This window comes from Haemaphysalis longicornis, unplaced genomic scaffold, assembly GCF_048455015.1.
Source record: "Haemaphysalis longicornis isolate Haplotype H1 unplaced genomic scaffold, Haemaphysalis longicornis Haplotype H1 scaffold_5, whole genome shotgun sequence".
Taxonomy (NCBI): Eukaryota; Metazoa; Arthropoda; class Arachnida; order Ixodida; family Ixodidae; genus Haemaphysalis; species Haemaphysalis longicornis.
This window is the reverse complement of record NW_027526385.1, coordinates 54,806,805-54,830,938: the sequence shown is the minus strand read 5'-3', so window position 1 is coordinate 54,830,938 and position 24,134 is coordinate 54,806,805. Positions and strand designations below refer to the sequence as shown.

At 45.1% G+C, this 24,134-nt stretch overlaps 1 protein-coding gene across 1 annotated transcript in view; it reads right to left on the bottom strand.

Annotated features, from left to right (window-relative positions):
- Positions 1 to 24,134, bottom strand: part of Nmdar2 (glutamate ionotropic receptor NMDA type subunit 2) — a 170,039-nt gene that overhangs the window by 41,428 nt on the left and 104,477 nt on the right. The window contains exon 2 of the mRNA XM_077670415.1: positions 17,535 to 17,693. Within this exon, the coding sequence (XP_077526541.1) occupies positions 17,535 to 17,660 (126 nt within the window). The 5' untranslated portion in view covers positions 17,661 to 17,693. The remainder of the gene's footprint in view (positions 1 to 17,534; positions 17,694 to 24,134) is intronic.

The following is a 24,134-nucleotide window of genomic DNA, read 5'->3' as shown; positions in this document are numbered from 1 at the left end:
CAACTTGTTTTGATTGGGTGATTGACAATTCTGTCCCCTTTATAGAAGGCTCATGGCACGTGTGTTCGTACCAAACAAGTTACTACATCTGTGGCATAGTTATATTTATTTTTGCGCTGCTCTCAGCGGTGGGCTCAAATGATTTTTTGCCCTGAAAGGTGGTAGCTGTCCAAAGTTATGCTATCCGTCTGCTTTTATCCCACCAGCAATTCAACCTGTAATATTGTCACGTAGCCGAAGACGACGCAGTCGTCTTCAAGAAAAATTACGCCCACCTTCCCGCGAGGGAACCCTGATGTGATGCGACGCATCGGGGGGTTCAGTTGGTCATAACGTTACCTTGAGCGTTTGCACTGACGCTGGTATTGAATTGTGTCAGCCCACTCGCTGAAGGGACCGTGCTTCCATCACGTCTTCATCGGAAGAATCAAGTCAAGCACGGAGTCGTTAAGCAAAGTCACGCGGAGTCGAACGAGAGCGAGTGCTGACTGAACCGCCTCAGCGCGCTACCCGCTTTATATTCACAGCGCTTGAAGTAGAGGAGACAACGGAGGAGAGTCGCGCAAGCACGCACTCGCGCACACCGCGCGTCGCCGCGCGACGGGAGCGGAGCGAAGCGAGCGAAGCGCGCGCACGCAGCTGTTGTTTATGATAATGAGACGGAGTGAGAGTGTTGCGCACAGGTGTTCCGCACAACTGTCGGAGAGAAGAACGGAGGAGGGATTCGGACGGACGGCGCGACAACGACGACGCAAGAGGGACATGCCTCAGAGCAAGAGATGCGTCGCATCTAAAAAAACGAGTTTATTGGAGCGAACTTGTGGTCTCCTAATAACTCAAAGAATACACAGGCGGCGAAACAGCAGTCAACAAAGTGACGTGCGCAGACTGGTGTCGGCGAATTGAATGACGCGCGTCGGCTCTGCCGTCAGTGATCTCTTGGCGCGAGGGGTTCTCGAACGGTCGAATTGCACCCAGAACGCTATAGATCATTGAATATTATTTTTCTCTATCAAAGGAGATAACACGAGCGGCATAAAGAATAGGAAATGCGCGTCACTTGGCCCACGGATAACACAGGTAACATAGTCCGCCGCAGCCGGTGGGCAAAAACAAAACATAAACAAACAAACCCAAAACATTTTCCATGGCAATATTCACAGGCTTGTAGTTTACTTGCTCCTATTACCTGCGGGAAGCTGAATATCTCCATCATATTGATGTGCATGGACCTTAAATCATTTCAGAACAACTTGAGGAACCGTTCGTCTTTTCTCTAAGCTTTGTGTGTAAGTATACCCAAAATGACGGGCATATACGGCCTGTATATGCCCGTCATTTTGGGTATACTTACACACAAAGCTCTCGATTCTCAAGGTACCTGCTCTCGCCTGAAAAAAATTCCATATTTTCTCACTTTTCTTCTCTTGCCACCCCTCATTCCCTTCAACTCGCTTTTCTCTTGTCTCATAATAGACGCACTAAAGGCTTCTGCAATTCAACTCAATTTTTCCGCTTTCGCTCTACTCGCGCACGCACCATTTGCCGAGACAGCATCATAATTTTTGCATGTTTTGTTTGGATCATACTAGGGGAAGTTGACGTTTACTCTTTTGCTTTAACGCTGACTTTTCACTTGCTTTTACTCACACCCATTTTAACGCATTGTTAAATTTTTTAACTTTCCTACCGTGAAAACGAATCCACGCGTATTTCAAATTATGTAATTTCAAATTGCCTCGTATATGCGTGGAATTTTTTGTTTTAAATTATGTGGACATGTATGCGCCAGATCAGCGATAGGTCGAAGAACAATGTTGACGGAAACATCTTGGTGGGAAGAGCTCTCACAGTACTGAATGCGAAATAGACAAGGTGTCTGAAGAGGTGAACAGATGGAAATCTATACGACACGACGCAACACTTAAGTGGGTAAAAAATGAAAAATTGTACTAGATATCCTGCAACATATTCACAGAGACTTTCGCATTCATGCTGTCAATAAAGCAATTGACAAAAACATAGTAATAGGCAAACCACGGCACGTCGCTTTTATAGACTCCAAGGCGTTTTTCCTTCAGTGGAAAGTACCACAGCAATGAAGATATGTAGAGACCAGTAGTTGAAGATAAAGCAAAGCGCTCTTGGAGGGAGGGCACTTGCAGCGTATGTACGAGCACGGTATTCAGATAAGTGGAAAGTTACCCGTTAGGCCTGCCCGGAGGTGGTAGTGAAAATTAGAAATTTTGGGCGGGGACCGATACGAATATTATTACGAACAATACGAATATTCGAGCTATTGGGAATTTGTGGGCTACATCCTATTATGCAGCAAGTTCGGATAAAACATGAAAAAAAGTTCCGGAACTGTGTTCAGAAAGCTCAGCCCTAGGCTCAGAAATATTACCAGAATATCAAAATAATGCAGAACTGCACAGCATAAATACGCACTTTAGGCTAGGTGATGGGATACAAGGAAAGGTGTATGAATAGCTGTAAGTGGGTCTGTAACACGGTAATATTAGTCTTTCAGTAAAAATAAACGCGAAATCATTTCAAATTTATTCTACTGAAAGGCTTCAGTTACTGTCACACCATTCTCACAAAATATATATTTTTGGCGCTCTTTGCTCATAATCGGCATTGCGCCCAAACAGTGCAATCATCATCAGCAACAACACTGCATGGCCCTTTGCTCGCTCAAGCGCGACGCGGAAAACGCCGACGAGCTAGGCGCTCACCTCTAGCTCGACGGCTAGAGCTGCCCTTAAAAAGTTTTAATATGTTGGCTTACAACACAGCAAAGAACATAGCACCCATAATAGTGCTAAGAGCCATGACCATTACAAAACGCTGCCTAGAGGGCGCTGATATGTTCTTGTTTTACTGAAGCGTAAAATGATCATCTCCAGTTCGGGCGACAAAACAAGGCGCTTGGATTGCTTTTTACGATTTCAAAACATGCAACGCTGTTTTTATGGCGTTCAATAAGCGTCGCGAAGCTACCTCGGTCACGCGTCCTGCACAGTGGATCGTAAAAGCTCGACCTCACGAACTCGCAGGCATTGAGTCCCATAGAGATTGGGAAAGCAGAGCATCGATTGCCCCTCCCGCGTGGAGCCAGAAATGACGTCATGCACGCGCATAGCAGACGACTTCCTGAATGCGTGATGCATGCATGCCGGTGCAGATAAAAAACAAACAACGAAACAAACAAACTAACAAAAAACAAACAAACTGACAAACAAACTGAAAAACAAACAAACAAACATACAAGAAAGCAATGCTGCCTCGCAGCCGCTGCGACCAGAGAAGCTGGCACGTCGTATCTTCTGCAAAAGGCGAGACACTGTTTCTCTCCATTTCGTCTGCTTCCCTCCTGTCTCGGCGCAACAACGCCAGGGCGGCCTTAAGAGCAACCGTGGCAAAGTCCTGTTTCTTCGCCGACGGTTTGGCCTCTCACAGTTTCCTCTGGGGCGCCGTCTTGTGGTGCTGAAAACTTTCCCCAGAGCACTTTCGCATCTCTTATTCTGTACGAACTCAAAGAAAGAATTCTCGATTCTGCGCATTCCCTTAGCCGCCGGGGAGGACGTCCCGCGCAAACAGATCGGCCTGACTTGACTCGGCTTGGCTCGCTTTGCACGGGGGCTATGCCGACCGGGAAAGGGACATAAAAGAACTCCAAAACGACAAGAAAAAGAGCCACCCTTGTTCCCCCGCTGAAGGAACAGAACAGCTTTCTTCTTCTTCAAACCTTTGGGTCGCTTTTCCGGCGATAGCTTTCAAAACCGCCGCACTCTAAAAAAAAAATATAAAGATGGGTAGACGGACCTATCTACGGCCATAAACCGAACGGCGTGCACTATAAATCACGAGCTCAAAAACAGCTCACTAGCACGGCGACTGAGGCATGGGCCGTTTTCGTCTATTTTCAGCCGTTGTAGGGGCGGTAGCAGACAGCCCCTTTCACGAGCGGCGTACTCTGCTAAAATATGTTCTGCTCCCCCTGTTGCATAATCATCGCTACCACTTTGTCGACTCTGCCTACTTTTCCTTAGCCCCTTTCACCTCGCCAAGAAATTCCGCCTTCTTCGTACGACATCGCTGGCGTTTCCTTCGTTTTTTCATCAGTCGGTTGCGTCTATTCTTGTCGCTCCGCTTGCCGCATTCACTGTCTTATTTTTTCATTTTTGCTGTGAGCCCCTCCGAACGAGCTGATTTTCGTTATTACAACATTAGTAAACTGTAAACGAAGTATTCAGTTTCAATTCACGTTCCGCGCCTACACAGAAAAAGGTGATACATTTGTAACACGAATGTTAAAAACACAAATACAATCTTCTTTGAGGCAACTTTATCCCCAAGAAAGGCTCATTCACTTCTTTTTGTGTTCCCCTTGCTCTTTACTGCGGGCTTTCGAAGTTTTTGTTGATGTTGCACAGGAGCACGTGTGTGGACGCGTATGGTTGCAAAACACATTGCCTTTCCATAAAGACTGTGTTCCTTAGGAAGCAGTGTCGATAAATTACATTACCGTTTACGCAGCAACATACGACTAGTGATCATCACTGTGACACTGTCGTGATTAGGTGCTTGATCGAAGCGGCATGCATTATGCAGCTGAGTTCTTCGTCACAAACCAACACTCGTGCGATGCACCTTGTTCCTTCTCTATCGAGCAGTTTCCGTCGTTGTAGTGTAGGCTCTCTCTGTACTTGGCGTACTCATCGACCCGGAAGTAGCAGCTTGCGCTGCTCTGCCCAGAACCATAGAAAGAAGAAGGAATACCAAGGAGAACTGCCACCATTCTGGTCGCCGGTACAACTAAGCGTGTCCTAGTTCTCAAGGCACGTTTCCCCCGTACATAATGCTTCCACGCACGCATGAACGATAGCACGACCAAAGCAAGAAAAGAGACTGGCAGCCCACTCAAGACATCGCGTTGATGCATGCGTGAAAGACGTCTGCATCCTTCCGAAACTAGACGAATGCAGAAAAGAAGGGACAAGGTCATGTGAATTGATAGTTTGTTCGTTCTCTTTGTCTGCACGACTCAATGGCTGTCCTCTACTGGGCAAGATGACATCCACCAACTCCCTCTAAATGGCACCCTCCGTTGCCTGCTGCCTTAGTTCTCCAGGTTCCAGCGCCGACCTCCGATATTGCTTTTTGTTCCGTAGCGGGCTTTGCAAGGGCCTCCGTCGAAAAAAAAAATAATTCAGGGCAGGAGAGTGAGTCTAGGGCCGTCTCGTCTTCATTGGACGGGAGCCAGCAAATCGTCCTTCCGCAGAAAAAGCAATGACCATCCCCAACCCTGTTCGCACCCTCGAAGCTGAGTGCGTTTTCTAAGATTTTTTCTTTGTCTTAAGCAGTTTTTCTTCCCTTCACTTTTCCGCGTCGTTGGCCTTCGCGCGCCCATTTCCGTCCTTTTCTTCGTTGCGCGCATTCCTCCGAAGACTCTCTCTTGAAGCTCGCCGCTTCGCATCTACTGTTCTCGGTCTCCAGCACTTTCTGGCGTTTCCACTGCTCTCTTCAGACTTTTTTCGCCGTCTTGCAAGTTCGTTGTACTGTGTTGATCACTGTCCATCTAGTTGTAGGCACGTTTTTAGCACTCTGCGATGGTTTCTTCCCACGGTATTTCGCCCGCTTTTTATTCCCGCATTTTCCGCATTGTAGGCATGGTTTTCGCCAACTGAATTTAAAAAAAATACTGTTCCAATTGCCTTGAACATGCGGTAACTAAATGGCATGGTGGTTTACACATACCCACAGTTGCCACCTTTGAATAAGCCTTTCCCACTTCCTCCCAAGCCCGCCTCTCCCTAGATTACAGGATTTACTACACCCCCTCTCTCTCGTTCTCTTTCTCTCTCTCTCTTTCCCTCTCTCTTTTTCTCTCTGTCTCTCTCTTTCTCTTTCTTTCCCTCTATCTCTCTATCCACTCCTTCCCTTTGGGGTGAACACGAACCCAACAGGCCATTTGCTCTTCCACTTACAACCGAAATTCCCCGAAATTGAGTTTTTTTTCTTCTTAATAGTAAAGATAAACTGCAAGATATTCTTATTAGGGCGCCGTCACATGTCTAGGGACAATTACGGTGACTTGGATGCAGTCCAGGGTTGTATATAATAATCAGCACGGATGTTAAATATAACTGGTCGCTGGTCCTTCTTGGCAGTTATGATTGACCGCTACGGATGTATATGGGCAACAACCCACATGGGCAGGGACCCGTACGCTTGCGATACTGATGCTGTGATGGAACAGATACAATACAGGAACGTTTTCGTATGACCTTTCAAGCACATACCTGTTTGTAGGAATTTTAAAAGGTCAGAACTGTCCACACCAGCTCATCGTACTATCATCTCGGCGCACAACGAACAAATTATTCATGTTATGACGCAGGCACATTATCTGGATGTGTAAGATGTATGTCATTCGCCAGTCACAGAAAAAGTGTAGGAAAGAGGGAGACGTTACACGAAGACATTATGCGTGAATGAATGGACGAAAACAATTTCCTAAGACGCGTCTAATTTGGTTTTACACCCAGGAGTACAATCCGGGCTTGCGTACCTTGAGAAACTACAGCATCTGCGGATGGAAAATGAAAGAACGCAAAGCCATGTAAAATGACACTTGGTATGGCATGTAACAAACTAAAAAAACTGAGAAATGCGCAGTCAGGAAGAAAGAAGTACGTACCCAAGAAGTAAAATTGCGCAGACTCCACTTTTTCTGCCCCTGATATCTCGTGTTTCTTCACGACCGCATTATATAAACCAGGACGGCGTGTAAAAAGTAGAATATGCTACAATGAGGTTAAACGCAAAGTTACACACGCCGCAGTGGCTCAATTGCTAAGGTTTTGCGCGGCTGAGCACAAGGAGATTGATTCGATTCCCGGCCGCGGCGTCCGCTTTTCTGATGGAGGCGAAAAGCGAAAACACACGTTAGTTTAAGAATTCAGCGCACGTTAAAGATACTGAGATGGTAAAATCTAATCAGGAGCCATCCGCGTTGTCGCAAATCATCGCCTGTCTAGCGCCCGCGCGATAAAGCTCATAATCATCATCAGAACCTACGTTACCAGTATTCAGCCATTGCCGCGGGAAAAAATAACTGCCCCATACCACGCACTGCTGTTGCGAAAATCACAATTGATGAAGAGGAAATTCTTTTTTGTCTCACTTGTTCTAGCCGTTTCTAGGTCTGTTTAGAATCCCGTATGGGCGTTAGGAGGAAAAAGTAGACGAGGCTTTGCCGAGGTGTGCCACATTGTAAACGTCTGACATTGCCTTTCCCACTCTAACTTGAGTGATGCATAGTCGTACTCAGTATGGCATAGAACGCTGCTAAGTGTTCATAAGTTCATACAACGTATGTTCCCCGCCCGGTGCCCAAACATTAGGCACACTTTAGGCGCATAACGTCCCGCTGTATTAAGCCTCATACCAACTTTCCTGCAGAGGGTAACTGTTTTGACATATTATTTCCTGTGTAATAATGTGCGTTACAGGTCATACGTGGTGCGTATTCGTGTAATGTGCTTATTTTGGTGTAAAGTGTATTGGCCGCTCTATTACACCAAGATTTAACTGACGTCATTCCCGTCACGTAAATGACGCCAGTACAACGAAGCAAGCGGCCTGTAAAGGGTGCACCGTTGCCCACAGGGTCTTCTTGCGGGGAAGCAACCTATTTACTTAGGGTTGTTCGTTTTCGGGTTTTTGTATTTTAACAGGAAAGTGTTTATGCCGGGATACCCCAAGATTTCACTGACGTCATATTCGTCATGGAAATGACGCCAGTACACCTTGGGAAAAGCGACGCGTCAGCAGAACGTCGCTCGCACAGGACACCCACAAAACAACGGCCGACCCACAATTCATGCTCAGCTTCAGATTTCGCTGCCTATTTCACTTTCGTGTTTTACCGATTCCTACGACAGAGGAATCAACCAGTTTTTTTTTTTCAGTTTTTGCAGTCGCACTGTTCTCTTTATTTTTTCCCTCCCTACCATTTCTTAGCGTACCCCCACGTTCTACATGCGTAGGTTGCGTGGTTCTGGTTTACGCTCGTTGCCTCCCCGCTTTCTCACCGCATTCCTTCCATTCTTTCTTCCGTTTTGAAGGGCACAGAAGAAACCGCTTTTGACTTAGCCCCAACAGCAACAAAAAGCGCTTTTTCAGATGATGAAATTTACAAACACGAGCTTGGGCGACCGTGAACGGGCCTTAATCTGTTTCAGACAAGGAAATTTGCAACTTGTACTTTGACCGTATTTAAGTTGTAGGCAGGGCTCGCCGTCGCGCAAGGAGGCGGGTCGCCCTCACCCACCAATGTTGCCCGGCACCTGTGGCCGAAGGGCCAGTGCCGCGGAGACAGGAGACGGAGACGCAGTGCTGGCGTTCGAGCCTGTAAGCCAACTTCGTTCTCTTCGCTCGTGCAGTACCCCAGCCTACCCATGACGATAGTGCTGCTGCGGATGCTGCAACAAACCATTTCCTGATTTTTCTAAGCCAGAAACAAGGTACACAATGTTGTGGTGCAGCCGGGAGGCAGTCCCGAAGCCTAATTTTTGCCCACAACATACCGCGAGCAAGGGCTAACGTTAACCGTTGAACGCGGGAATACCGACACCAATTTTCCCATGTCTGGACGCACTCGTATTCGTCTACTCTTCCCCTCAAATGGAACAAACAAGAAACTATAAGCCCTTTGCCATATCATGCCATATCATGCCTAACTAACGTAGAATGTCAAGAGCACGTGGGGTTGGAGACGCCAAATTTATTGAGGTTCTTTCTTAGCGGGCACCAAACCTTTCCGTTCATCGCGTTGCGCCAGCACCAAGCGACTGCAGCTAACCGCTTTTTCTCGCACGGAATTCGCGTGGAATGCACCAGTCGTTGAGCGGCCACCAACCCACGTTCTTGCATCATTAGGCCGTCCCCGTTCTAACTCTTGCGTCACGCTATGCTTCCGTTCTCTGCACACCGCTCGAGCTGGTATGTTAGGCGAAACTTGTATGGCTAGGGTTGCAAGTGTTTTCTTATGTCTGTGAAGAGCAACTCCCGAGACTCGCCTTGTCTTTGTAGCGCGACGTGTACGAGAGCGACCGAGCCGGGGTGTGAGTTATAAGCACGCATTCACCACCAAAAAGTGGACCCCGAGGGAACATGATCTGGGTGTCAAGCTTATACATCTCATCAGTTGTATATGAATAATTAGAGGAATAGAGGAATAATTAGAGGAATAAGCAAAACATGACCTGGAATTCAAGCTTATATGTCTCATCCCTTTCGTGTGCAGCTTTAGACGAAAACAAAACACGACGCAAAAAAGCAAACTATCAAGACAGACACCCTGAGGCTGCTTATTGATTGCTCGAATATAAAAAAATTGGTAATGGCCAGCCAGTGTTTGTTTTTGCCATTAAAGCATGACTTCTATTCTGCGAAGCAGCCAACGGCACTCATCTATACATGGACAGACAATCAGTTTAAGTTTTATTGCGTTGCCAGATGTACTTATTTAACAACATACGTAGCGAATTTCGGGTACTAACACAGTGATGTTTCCAGTAGGGAGTTGTCTTATTTGAGGGTAATTTTTGTAGGTAACTTTGTCCAAATGGAAACACAGTGTCTTTATTATATGAAGGCAACTTTTTGAGTCCTGGAGTAAAAAGGGCAAATAATGTCAGTGAACCAGACTTCGCATTATTTATTACTTAGTTTTCTTTTACAAATTGTTCTAACAATTCGTCGCATTTGTGTTCATAAATCCACATTCGTGTACGCGCAAACCACAAGCATGCAAGCCCGTTTCCATTCCACTTCACAAAACAGGAGGGCATATAGAAGAAAAAATACTGGGTGTGAAATAGATATACATTAAAGCGTGAAGTGACGACGCCTCAAGGGCTGGAGCCTATTAGCAATTGTTGATGCGCAATATACAAAAATGTATTCGGAGTGCACCTTAGTCAATGTTCTGTCAACAAGAGATGGCGCCAGCAGACAAGGCACTGATCTAAAATTACCTGAAAAACCCAAACATGTCTCGTTTTAATACGGCCAGTTTTAACTTAGAGCTTCAACAAGAAAAGTCAGGATGCTGTTTGGTGCAAAACATGAAATACGCAGTCAAATGCTACGGAGTGGCACATGGGAAATTTAGTTCATGCTGAAACTGATTCTCTGAACAGTCTGCGTCCTGAAGGCTACGTAGAGTACACATAAGTGGCGCTGGCTTGCGCTCAAAACCGAACAGTAATGCACTGAAAGATCTATCAGGAGCAAAAAAGAGAATGCAGGTAAATTTTCAGGGAATTATTTAGAAACCTGCGCGAAAAAATGATAAAAATAGAGAATCGATGAACGTTGAAATGGGAATTTTTCTATTCAGCAGGGAACATCAGTGTACTAAACGCCTATTTGTTCCGCTTCTCAACGATCGATTTAAAAACAAAAGATAGCAATAAATGAAATTGCTGTGACGACGTGCTGTTATGCACCGCCTAAAAAAAAGCCTGGGAGTTAAATCTCTGGCTTAGTTGGAAAATAACGCTTGTTTCGAGCGCCCCTCCGCAGCAGCACGACCACATTACGAACGACTACTTCGCAGCATCTGAAAAAGAAATGTTTATGCGAGAGTAAATTGCGAGCTCTTTACGCTGGGACCAGCCTTGAACAAATGGTACGAATTAAGGCTAAGAATGTTCAGACTCGGCCTTTTTTGGACGCACTCATGGGTCTCATCTTCCAAGGAGAGCCGCTGTTCGAGGGTCGTTTTTGCTCCGTACTTCTACATTCCCTTTTCTCGTTTCGATGTCAGGCAGGGTGCTTTCATTTTAAAATTCGTCTCGTTTCGCGCCATTTTACGTAGACGTCGTAAAATAAGCCAGCTTGGATGCAGTCTAATAATTTTCAAAAGTGCCCTGCTGCAGGATGTTTTGTAGTTGGCACAAGTGCAGCTTTTATACCAGTGTAGTGTAGAAATATGCACGTTCGCGCTTTTTATAACGGCAACTTGCAGTCGTTGCCCAAACATCTACAATATGCGTATGCCCTCACCCTGCGCTCGTACAAAGTTCCTTTCATCAAAACTCATATTCATGACTTCGCACACACTGCTGGAATGTCTCATGGTGGTCTCCGGTATGTTTTCTGCCGGGAAACTAGAGGGGGCAGATTAGTCGCTTCTCAGAGAAGACACAGCTGCGCCTGCGATGCGCTGGTTTTTCTTTTTTTTGTGTAAAAACCAGGGCCCTAAGACCCAAATAAATGCATCCTTTGATTATATTTGTAAAAACGAATCTTAAATACGCCAAAACTACATCCTTCAAATAACGAGCAGCGAAAAGCCATTGGTTTCAAATGAAAACAATGTGCGATATGCAAAAACAATCAATAGCACAATTTTTAAAACAGCACAAATTATTGATCAACGATATACTTCCACTCGTTTGAGATTATACTGGATGTCTTGGAACTAAATACCTGCTGTGACGGCTGCACTGGTAGAAATAGTAGAAACCATAGAAACTAGAATAGAAAACCATAGAAATAGAATACATACGAGTACTAGAAACCATAGAAATAATAGCCGTCACGATTCCCTACACTACTGCCACTGTAAATTTGCTTTAACCTGGTGTTACAGTTTTGTGACTCGAAGACCACAACGTTGTAAGCAATGTTGAAATAAACTTTGTTTTGATGTGATAACCTGTATGTTGTTGGGTAGGGAGTATTCTATAAACTATAGGGTATCTCCCAGATATATTGGATACCGTGTATAACCTGTATAAAATATTCGGGTAAGTGTCAATGTGTTCCAATGAATACAGAGTTTAAAACTTTAAAGTATAAAAAATATAGAATACATGCAGGAATATTTGCGGCATGCGAACGCAAACAATAAAAACAACTTGCAATTATTTCTGTAAATTTTAAAATTCGAAGGCCATTTCGGCTGCTGACCCCAACGTCGATTTTCATATTTCTTTTGTACGCTAGACGAAAATTACGATCAATTGAGAAAGTATTGAACTTCTCAAATAAAAATGTAAAAGTCCATGAAAAAGCAACGGCCGTCCAATTCAAGTGCTGTTGTGTGTAAAAAGTTGCAAGTGCGGCGCAAGAGTGTTTCTTCGGCGAACGGATGTTCGGCGCGTTGAATTCAAGAGAAATATTCACGGCGATTGGAACGCCGCGCACGCTTCGCCATATTTCGCACCATAATAATTTATGCGAAACCGCCACCGGAAAGCCGGATGTACGCTCGCGTGGTATCCTCTTGTTACTTTCTCCTTTTCTTGCTTCCTACGCTAGCTATGGAAAATCAAAATGCTACAGCAGACGGCAGACGGTGAGAAGAAAAGAGCAAACCGTTAAGGGAAGCCATCGGCCGGCTACAGGGAATTATAAACGTGCCACCTCCTACCACAAAAGGAATGATGAGGCTGTTGGAGAAGTGGGGAAATTCGCCTAGTCGTCAAGCCAATTTCACTTAAAATTCCCTCTTTAAGTGAAGCGCTTTAGACGGCCGTGCAGGCCTATTAGAGTCGAGGAAGGCTTCGTTCTGCGTGAAGCTATTCCAAATGCTCCTAGAACACGCAACGCTTTTCCTCGGGTTCTAGCAAGGCCTAACGCGCGCATAGCTGCATTCCCGGAATCGAGTAAAGGTATGGAAATATTGGAGAGGTATAAAGAGCTTAACTTTTAGATATATGGATGGAAACGTTGGTGAGTGATGTTAGATAAGTGAATTTGCATGCATGAAAAAGGAAATACTGAATGACGGCCCATTTTGGATGAAATGAGGTGCCTCTACATTTGGCGTCTGGCACGTTCCGTAGCAGACGATGATGTCTGATTGCAGACGACAGGCAGCAGACGATAGCCCATTGAAAGAAGACAGTTCTGTTTTATGAGGTACTAATGGTGTGGTTGTCTTACAGCGCTGGCAGGTTTTTAGGGGGCGGGGGTAGTGAAGGAAAAGATGACAGGGTAGTTGGCACGGTCATTTCTGTTATTTGCGGAGTGCAAAATGTGAAAAACGTTAATTTACACCGAGATACCTCCGCTGTAGCAAATATGGAAAGTGGTCATGATTAGCCAAGGAGCGGGGCCACCTGTGGAAGGAAATGTACGCAATGTAGCTTCGATATATGCCTAGTAGAATCTTTCCGGGTCATGGTTGGTTTGATAATTTTGCAAACAAATCTTTTCTTTATTAAATAGATACTTTCCGGTGCTTCCCACGCAACTTAATCATAAGTACCCCTCTGAATTTCTCCCAGTTTTGCTCACTGCTTTCAAATGTTTCTTTTCTCAATCGCATTGTTCATTTCTTAACGCGTTTTACTCCCAAAATCACTCTTTTCAGAACAAAATATCCAAGTAAATATTTCTAAAATCCTGGTAACATTTACAAAAAAATGTATAAGCTGACTTATCAGAATCTTTCATTATTCAGGAAAATTTCCTGCATTTACCTGCACTTTTCTACATCTTTCTTAAACTTTCTTACTTCGGTTTCCACTTTATGAAACATACGACATGATGTCACCCAAAGTTTGAAAAGTTGTTTCGCAATCAAGTAATATATTTCAACAAACTTTTGTTCCCTGCCCCCACATCCCCATACTCGCGCGAAGGTGGATGTATTGAACTGCGCTTGCAAAAGTCTCGCTTGATTGGCCTGTACCCAAGGTGCCCACCTGCTTTACAAAAATTGTTTCCCCAGTCGTGCATATTCGATAAGTTCAGTGCTGTAGATAATCCCACAAGCAGCGCTAAAATATAAATAAAAAATATAAATAAATAAAGTAATACACAAACATATCAGCAAATACACGAATAAATATAACACGCAAACAAAGCGCTACTCATTGGTACACTAAAGTGCTGCCTTCTAGCAAAATTTGTAGACATTTTTATCGTGACAGGACGTAGTAGCGGTGAAATTATTTTAAGACACCAACGGAACGGCATGCTTTGTCAAGGTAACCTGCTCCTAGGAAACGGAGGTGACAATTACCCCTTCACAGGTAAGAGTGAAATTTCTAAATAATCTTTGCTAGCCCTTGATGTGTCTTCGCTTATCAACATACTCGTTTTGTGAGATTCATAGAGTTGGCTTTTCTGCAGTGCGGTTTGGTGGGACATCGAGCTCCATTAGTCAGGAATAGAAAGCCTCGCTTTAAAAGAGGAACTTCGAAGGGGCAGGAGCGCGCATGCATGCCTTGCGTTGTTAACCAAGCGCAGATTCTATTTTTTTACTCCATTCGCATGCTGGGCCCTGTCATTCGCCAACTTCGCAAGGTTGGTCGGGCTGAGGGTAAGTTTATGCTATTGTGGTGAATCCCTCCGGCAGCGATTTCTTGGAGTCAACATGGTGGTAGAGGATGGGCCCTGGTATAGGACAATGGAATTTTTCGAAGGCACCAGCTTAATCGGTGTATAAATTGTAAATAGTAATTTTCTAGGTTTTAGGTAAACTTTGAGCTATAAACCTTGCGTAAACTTATGTGACTATCTATACTATGATTTAACCGTTTCTGCCTTAAAGGGGTATTGTTCGCAGTAGCATAAGCATGATGGCAAAGCCAGAGTCTCCCGAGACGGAGCCTGCAGGATGGATGTTAGTGCAAGAGTTACGAGGTGGCTCCCGCACAAAAGCAGGAACCGAACGCTAGATAATGGATAATCAATCGCCTTCTTCTATTCCGACTAAAAGCGAAGAGGCACGGACTATACAAATTGAATTTTTGTTCTGCACCACAGGGGCTCGCGTTATGAAGAAAACGGAACACGATAGATTTCTGAGTTTAAACGGTATTTTCGGTCTTAAAATGCCCACGGAGAGGTTAGACGGACTGGTATAACGGGAAGGTAAATAGCCTTTACGCAGAGTGAGTGAGAGCCAATTGCTTCATTCACTGCGATGCCCGAACGTTACATCGACTGTTCTAAAATATATTTAGGCGCAGCCAATAAAGTCTCATTAAGCACGACACAGATTAAAACTTTTCTGTTTTTTCTGCAGCAGTTATTATTTTTTTAAGAACTTCAAACGTAACATATAAATCGTCCTCTAACGCCTGGTTCTGCATGCTCTAACATTTACAAAAGGAAACTCATTTCGAACTCTTCATCGCATGCGTGAAGAATATCCCCATCCTTTCAAAGTAATCCTTTGCGGAGGTTATGCTTTTGAGCCAGCTTTTCTGTGTGTGCTCCGTCACATCATACAGAACATTACACCCCCAGGTGAAGATAATAAATTAAAATCCACCCGAAAGAAAGAAAAAGGTCTCGTTAGCACACTATGATAAGGTCTCCGCATTCCTGACAATACGCTGCCTGTGCAAGACAATAAACGATGGGTACAAGTGGTAAAAATATCGTTGAAAAGGAGGTAAGCACAGGCGGCGAGAGTCATATGAGCAGATTATTTGTCAGGCGTTCCCACGGGAAAAACATTAGGCAACGCCGGTTGAGAAATCGCATGTTGCTCTCACAACTGCTGCGTTTCACTTACCCACCTGTCCACCTGTGTGTTTCACCTACCCCCTGCTACGGTGTCAGTACAGACTGGCAGTACCGTAAAGAAATAAGCACAATAAATAAAATAACCTCTAAGTAAGAGGCTGCTCCGCGAATCAATGCTCTTTCTTCATTGCTGATACCCGTTATATTCCCGCAATGTTCAACGCGCGAAAGATAAGGGTTGCGTTTAATAACCTTTGTTGCGAGAATTTCAGACCAATGAAAAGGCGCCAGTTGTATCTCGGGAATGGAATTCGACAATTTTCAAGTTTTTTTCTGCTGAATAATAGGGAGCATTTTGTCTGAGTACTTTTAAGGTGAAATGGACTGAAGGTAAAGCTCGTGTCACTACCCTTAGAAAATCAGCCAAATCATTTGATGCAGTTTATATAACATTGACTTCAGATCTGGTGTAAATAGAGACCATGAAGATACCATCGAAGATTCTTTCAGTAAAATGACAGCCATGCCGGAATAGCAATTACGTCCCGCATAACCTCAACGGCCTTTCAATAAGACAGATAATAAGACAACGCAAAGGTATGATGGCGGCCCCTCAGTAATTTTTTGTATGCAATGGTAGATTTAACTGTTACTGGGCGACGGCAGTGAGTGACTTGCAGGGATTTAGTGATGCCGTACAAACATGCGTAAAGATCGTAAGCAGGGGACACTATTTTTCCGCTGTTACTGTAACAAAGCGGCACGAAATAGCCCCAAGTTAGTCTGGCTGTCAGCTGTAAAAATCTAGAGAAGTATAAAAAAATGACCGAAGTTCACAGTAATACGTAAGGCTTGAAGGTAACGAAGCTATACCACCTTCACGACCATCTAGCTGGTTAAACCGCCCATTGCAGCCGAGTTGTTTCTTGTTCGCTGCCGCAACAACATTTACGACATCATTGTTTGTATAAGTCTGAGCTTCTTTCATTTTTTTTTGGAAGTGATGATCATTGGACATCAGCTTGGAGGGGCGTACACTATTACGTGTCTTAACGTTCCGAGCAAGTGTTGTCATGATTACGGCGAACGCTGGAGTTTTATTTTTTTACCAATCTTGGCCAATTTCCCTTAGTGGGCCCGCTTGGCTTGACGCACGTGCTCCGGAAAAACTGGGCGGTCGCCGCGAGGCACGCGCACACGAGCGCTCGGCATCAAATTGTTCATTAAAAAAAAAAAAATTCCGGTCAGTAGCCGCCAGCACGGCATTTTCTTGGCGTTTTAGCTGCTGACACCAAACTGTAGGGATGTGCGAAACAGCTTTGCTAGGACACTGGGGGCGCTGGTTTTCTCGCCGCAACCCTGAAAGTTCAGTCTGGCTTAACTAGTCCAATAGACACTTCCCCCCAAATTTTGTCTGGGCACCCGCTTGCTGGCGCCGCCATTAGTTGTGGTGGCTCGCTTTTGCCGGAATTGCCGCTTGTGAGGGACGCCGTGGCACCTACTCTAGCCCGATTCTGTTTGGCATTCTGTGAGCGCCGCCACAGAGCCAAGTCATTGGTCGGCCAATCGTCGGCATTGGAAAAAGTTCTAAACTCCTGCAACAGCTCACCGAAAGAGCGATCTCTGCGCATGAAGTTAAAGAATGCGGACCATGCTGCGTATTCCTAGCGAGTGGCCATCGCGGCAAAACAAGCCACCAAATATAATTTTCGTATTTGCCACTACTAACGTTCTTTGCGCGCAGGAAAGGGGCATTCCAATAAAGTATAAAGTTAGGCTTAACAAATATAACCAACTATTAAAAACAAGTGATATAAGCCATCCCCCGCTGATTGCGGGAGCACGTTGTAGGCTGTCGAGGGGCAACTCCTAGACCTGTACAAATACTCCTAGCAGATCATCACTTGCAGCTTATTGGCCTGATACGACTGATGAAGTTAAAAAAATCGTCAGATGGTGAGGCCTACATAGGACATGCATAGTTGTGCTGTTGGTTTTGGACGTTCAAATCAAAGAAGGCGTACCTGCTGTACAGAGCTGGTCGAGGCAGGCGGAGCCGGTGGCAGCAGAAGTGATGTCCTCCGCGGGAAGGCAGAAGACAGCACGCTGACGAGCGCCGCGGCCGCCGCCCACAGGGCGGCAGCACGCATCGCGCTGCCGCCTGCACTGTGCCGTCCAGGGCACTGCAACAACAGACGACAAGAAAATGAATTTGCGGGAACTCCATACTGCGACTCACAGAAAGACAGATTATCGAATAAATTCTGAAGGTCATCTGTACAGAACAAGTCTATTTAAAGTCAGCTTCAATACTACGCATACATTAATTACAATACATTTTTCTCAGGCGGAGATACAAGCAGTCTGATACAAAATCAGGAAGGTGATAGGGATCTTTGATACCTCCTCATGGCCTTAAGTACCGTCTATATACCGAGCTCCTTTAGAGTACCCTTCACTACTATAAGCCCACACCTACCATAGCACTGCCGGAGGGTTCTTTACTGCTACTTGGGTATGGTTATTTGGGGAACCGCGTAGACAAAACCGAAAACGCGTTGTCTACAGTGCCGTCAGATGGAACTTAAATTTTAAAGGCGATAGTCTTAAGTGGGGTTGTTAAGGAGGACTAACCTGATCACATTCTAATGGTCTTACTAATTCATGCCCCAAGGGCCTAAAAAACCGTCGTTCGCCATGCAAAACACATTTTAGTTGATTTAGTTCGCACTAGATGGCGCTAGCTGTTTCGCAAGCGAAATCATTGTTTATTTTTATTTGAGTACAGAAGAGGTATAGTTTTAAAGTAAGCAAACTAGGCTGCTAGGACCAGATTCATGGATTGTAGAGTATTGGCTACAGGCGCCCAGTAGTATCTAAGCTAGTGGGTGAAGTAGCAGAAAGTCCCATAGCAATATGATACGGCGCGTCCTCCTTCAACCCGAAAATTTTTATCTTTGTCTCTGTGTATGTATGTATGTATGTATGTATGTATGTATGTAGCGAATCAGAAATGGGAAATGAGGGGCTCGGTGAAAATAAGACAGAAAATAAGGTTTGGCAGTCAAGAAAACCTCGGAAAGCAAAGGGGAGGTTGTGGTGGGTCATAGAAACAGATGAAAAGTTGTGAAAAAATTCCTGCCAAACCTTATTTTCTGTATGTATGTATGTATGTATGTATGTATGTATGTATGTATGTATGTATGTATGTATGTATGTATGTATGTGTGTGTGTGTATGTATGTATGTATGTATGTATGTATGTATGTATGTATGTATGTATGTATGTATGTATGCATGCATGAATGCATATATGGGAGTATGCATGCAAGTATTTATGCATGCATGCATGCATGCATGCATGTATGTATGTATGTATGTATGTATGTACGTATGTATGTATTGCCCTCACGAAAGCAAGTCTCTTTGCTGAAACGTTGGCAACAATCGTGCTTTTACCTTGTTCAAAGTTTTCTTTTCTTGTGTTCTCTACCATCTTCAAAAGTTGTACTGCTCCCTGGATTGTATGTATGTATGTATGTATGTATGTATGTATGAATGTATGTATGTATGTATGTATGTATGTATGTATGTATGTATGTATGTATGTATGTATGTATGTATGTATGTATGTATGTATGTATCTCGGCCTCTAGGTACAGCCACCAGGTCAAAATATAAAGAATACTGAATGTTGAAGTATACATAGGGAGAACCTTTCCAAGCCACTAAATATGGATACACATTTAATAGTAATGGTTAACATTATCCCTCCAAAAGAAAAAAATAGGCAAATTTAAGGCCTAACACCCATCTGTAACGAGTACTTGGCTGTTTTTTTTTATTGAAAATAGATAGTCACTTGTTATGTGCGATCGAGAATAATAAAATATGCGGTCAAAACAACCTCTTGGCCTCGAAATACAAAACGAGCTTGCGCCCGACCATATACCATGCGGCGGGAATCCAAATTCAGCGCTAACTAAAGGTTCCAAAGATATTCCACGAGTAATACAACTCGGGACAACCGAATGAACCAGACAAATCCTCCAGCATGTTTGCCGTGGTAGTTGCGAAACGTGAGGGAAGAGCGTAAGAGGTTCGCGGAGGGCAGAAGAGAAGAATTTACGCGGCCGGTTCGGCAGAACGCCGGACTTCTTTCGACGATATTTGCTTAGAAGTGAGCATATGCGCGGAAAAACATTTAAGCTAAAATGACTAGGGGCAAAAACGTGCGCAAGAGTGTTGTAGAAGCTTTCTAGCCTTTACCACAATTCTCTTGGTTGTAGCATCAACCACTACTCCACATCTACTCCCCACTAAACAACACCAGTTGTCGTTGAAAACCATAACTGGTTTTCTCGTCAGTTGTTTTCCGAGACGGTTTTTTGTTCGAAAAGGTTTCCTGCCACTCCGTGAATAAAATCGCCAGCGCACCACCGTCGTAGCACGTGGAGCAGCTTATTTGAATTTGAATGAGCCACTCCCGCTAAAATTGTCTTCAAGCAAGCCCTTCGCAATTCCCGAACGGACGGATGGTTCAAGGGCCGTTGGAGCTTGATTGTACCTCGGCACTCGTAGAATGCTAATACGACGCAGGCACAAAAAGAAGTCATTTCTTTAAGAGCAGGTGTGCCCAGACCAAGAAGACGACGTGAGTGGGACACAAATGACTTTCGAAATGACAATTCGGGGAAAAAGATAAGCTTGATGTTGTGAAAGAAGCCCGTTTGAACACTCAAACACGGCGTAAGAACTCGCCTAGTTAGGGAATAGAAAGGAGGACATGAGTTAGATGTACGATGAAGACACTCCCCTGGTCAGTGTTGAGGAGTTAGCACTCCGGAATTGGGCGAATCTGGATTCATTCCACTTTTTCCCGACACCGGAACGGAATGGGAATGGAATGACGACAAGGCTTGAAGGAACGGAACTGGAATAAAGTTAGGGGCATTTTTCCCGGAATGGGAAGAGAATTTAATGGGCTCAGGTTTTAGGCTAGGTTTATCGATGTTAAACTACGAACTACAGCCAAGCTAGCTCCGGAACTAGCATCACTGCCACCCAAGTTTTCAATCGCTGTCTTTAGTTTTTCAGTGGCTGCTGTGAACGCGGGGATGAAAGTGGTGACTTCCAGAGAATCCGCCTAAAAAGAAGATCTAGATAGGTAAAATATTTCTGGAACCCACGGTGCGCCAAAGTAACTGCTTTACGCGACTACTGACGTATTCCGCTGCCGCGCAATCGTGGAAACCCACAGCACCAAGAGCGGCCACCCTTCCCGCTTTGGAGATACCAACCTCTGCAGCCGTGTATCTTGTCTTATTGGGCAGCATAAATCAGTAATTTTTAAATTCCAGTTGTCAGACTGAAATATTACAAAACGTAATGTGACAAATATATTACATTTTTTCAAGTATTTGGAGAGATTATAACGCGGCCACACTCTCAAATTCTCGTGCGGCCACCTAATTTCAAAACGTCGTAATATTCGTGACGTTATGGCATTTGTCAGCCTTCCACGCTCAGATACTGTAGTTCGGGAGTTCGCTGTTAATTTAACACTTACAAGTTTCACTTCCCGCTGCAAACGTGCCCACAGAACATTATGCAGACTGCGGCCGGGTGGTGTAATGGGAAGGGTGGCACGCATGGGACTCTCTTTATGGGTTTGCCTTGCTCAAACATTACGTGGCTCTTGTGGCGAAAAAAGCGTTGTTCCCGTATATGCGTGACGCCACAAACATGGGCGCAAAATTTTAATTAGCGGCGGTATGTGTCGGCGGTATGTGTCCAAAGGTTGGTATGTGTCGACCGGCGAGTATGCGTTGGCCTGTTGTCTTTGTTGGGTGCGAACGCGAGGGGACACCGGTCTCACCTTCCCACTGGCTGGTACGGGACATGGGGCTGAATAAATAGGGCTGGTGATTCATCATAAATCTTTTTTTACAAGGGCTGGCCGGTTGTCAAAGAAAAGATGAGAAAATATCGATATCGGTGGGCAACTGGTCGACTAAACTTCCGATTAACCTAAGAACCCTGAAGTCGCGATTAATTTTTTTAACCGGATCATCGCTTGATGTCGTGTGAGTACCATGAACCAAGAATGCCGTTTTCAAATTCATCCGCCGCTGTGGCACGACTGGCTGAGGCGTTTTGCTGCTATGCCCAGACAGACGGTTTTGATTGCCATCCGCGGTGGCCGCTTTTATAATGGAGGCGAAATGCAAAATGCCCGTGTGGTCGAGATTTCGGCGCACATTAAAGAAGCCCAGGTGGTAAACATAATCCTGAGCCCTCCACTACAGCGGGCCTCATCGCCTGTGCAGCGTCGGCGCGTTAAACCTCATAATAAATCAAGCCATTTTGAAATACTGCGCCAGCATTCGGAGGATCAGTCTCGTGGTTACAGGGCCGGTCCTACGTTTCAACAGGAAACGATGCAAGCATGCTCACATATGTCACTAATAAAAACTGCACAGTGAAAGCCAGAACTTACGGCAAAATAGCAATTTTCTTGTTATACTATGATTATACAAGTTGTTGGAGAACGGGCACTTACACCGCTTTAGCGTTGGAGAAACCAAGTGACGTAAATAAACTAGTATTGGTAAGTGTTCCCTCCAGTTATGAAGAGAACACCAATCAAAGCCGATGTTATCGATTCCGAACAGGGTGAATAACAACGAACATGGTCACAAGCGTCTCGGACATATCAGCGCTATGACGATTATCAGCTTACCTCAACTGGAAGTTCTGTGAACCGGTCAAGAAGCACAGTGATTGCCGAAAATTTTAAGAAACTTCTGTGCCAGCGGAGCAGTGCGAACCTGCTATGAATGCCTGGAATTACTCGAACTTGAGCGTGCCGGCCACGTGACAGTAAAAAATTACACCATCTCCCCGAAGGGAACTATGTGGTGATGCAAAGCAGAATTGCTGGCGTCCATTCAGCTCATCGGACGGTGCAGCGTGTCTCAACTGAAGCAGCAACTGAGGAAGCGGCGTGCGGACCAGGTTTATAATATAGAGCAGATGGAGTGGAAAGGAGGAGATGAGAGAGGAGACGCGCATGCGTGCTTATCGAGCAGCTGGCGTGTTGCCGTTATGTTGAACCACCTGGTATTTAGTGTAGCTCAAGAGAGAATTCCACGTCCGGGTATACACCGGTGGCAAAGGCACGCAAGTACTGTTGCGTTACGGTGAGTAGGTGGTGGTGCTCGAGGCGCCGAAACTCGTCCATCATGTTCTTGTCGATGTTGTCATCTCTGTGGTAGAATCGGTAGTCTCCGTCAGCGTTGGTGACGTAAAGGTTGTTGACGTTGGTGCACCGGCTGAGAACAACGTACACGCCCTCGCCTTCGCAGCTTTGTCTTCTTCTCCTTCTTCCTCTTCAGCGGTTCCCCTACGGGAAGATGACGACGGTGGTTGAACGCGAAGCTATCTCGTGATGGATTCCTTGGTCGGCCAATCACTAGGGGCATCCTGCCACAATCATCATCAGAGGCGCTGCGGACGGGGCACGGACGCGAGACATTCCCCCGAGCAAGAGACGCCAATATCCTCCTCTAAAGTTTTCAGTCCGTCGTTTCTGTTGACTTTCAGCTTCGCGTGCCTTTGTTGTATCAGTAGCTTCTTGATGTAGTTTGAATGAGTCTAGGACATAATGCGCGTTCTTAGCACTTGCTCCTGTCTCGGTTTTGTATCGCAGTGGGAAGAGTACGGCGTACCTCCCGTTGCGGCCAGAGAGTCGTGGGATCGAAACCTGGCGCCGCTAACTATTTCTTTTTTTATAGTGTAGGGGGAAAGGTGCGGAAAACGGACGGACGCCGGACATAGCCCCGAGCAAGAGATGCTTTGCATCTAAAACACTCCTTAAAGCGAAATATTTCTGTTCACCCCTGTCGCGAATTCCATCAAGTAACCATCAATTAAGATTCATTGCTGGCAAGTTTGATGGTCACATCGGAAATTTTGCTGTACGTATTGACTGTAATGGAGGCTGCTGGAAGTGATGCTGGAAGGTCCTGTCAGGCACGCTGCGCCGTGAAGGCAGATGTTGTGTTATGGCAAGCTTGACTGCTGAATTGAAGATGTAAGGGAATATTCCGAATGAAGGTTGGCAGCAAGCCAAATTTCATTCGATAGCGAAGCTGTTGTAATAACAGAAACATCGCTGTTGAATCGAACGTTTTGAGAATATTACAATAACTGCCTTTTTGAAAAAGTGTTCGCGGAACTTGGAACATTCCAGGAAAGCTACTCTGACTAGCGTTTCTTCTTTTTAAGCCCAAAATTGGGGGGATTGTATCGAACTTTATGCCTTTCATTCGCCGCTTTTCGTGTGAGGGCAGCACTTCCGAGCCTCAAGTTGAAAATATGGGCAGCTTTTTGTCGCTGCGACACGCTCACACCAAGTTCTATTTTGCGATACTTTCATTTACGCGGGCTCAGCCCGCGGACAGAGCTGTCTGTGGCGTGGCTGTTATGAGCTGTAATCAGTTGTAATCAACTTTCTTGAGACATTTTCAACCTTGAGACAGATTAAACCACAGTATTATTACACAACAGAAGTTTCATTCCAGGGGCGCATAGCATTTCATTCATAGTTATATTGGCTTTCG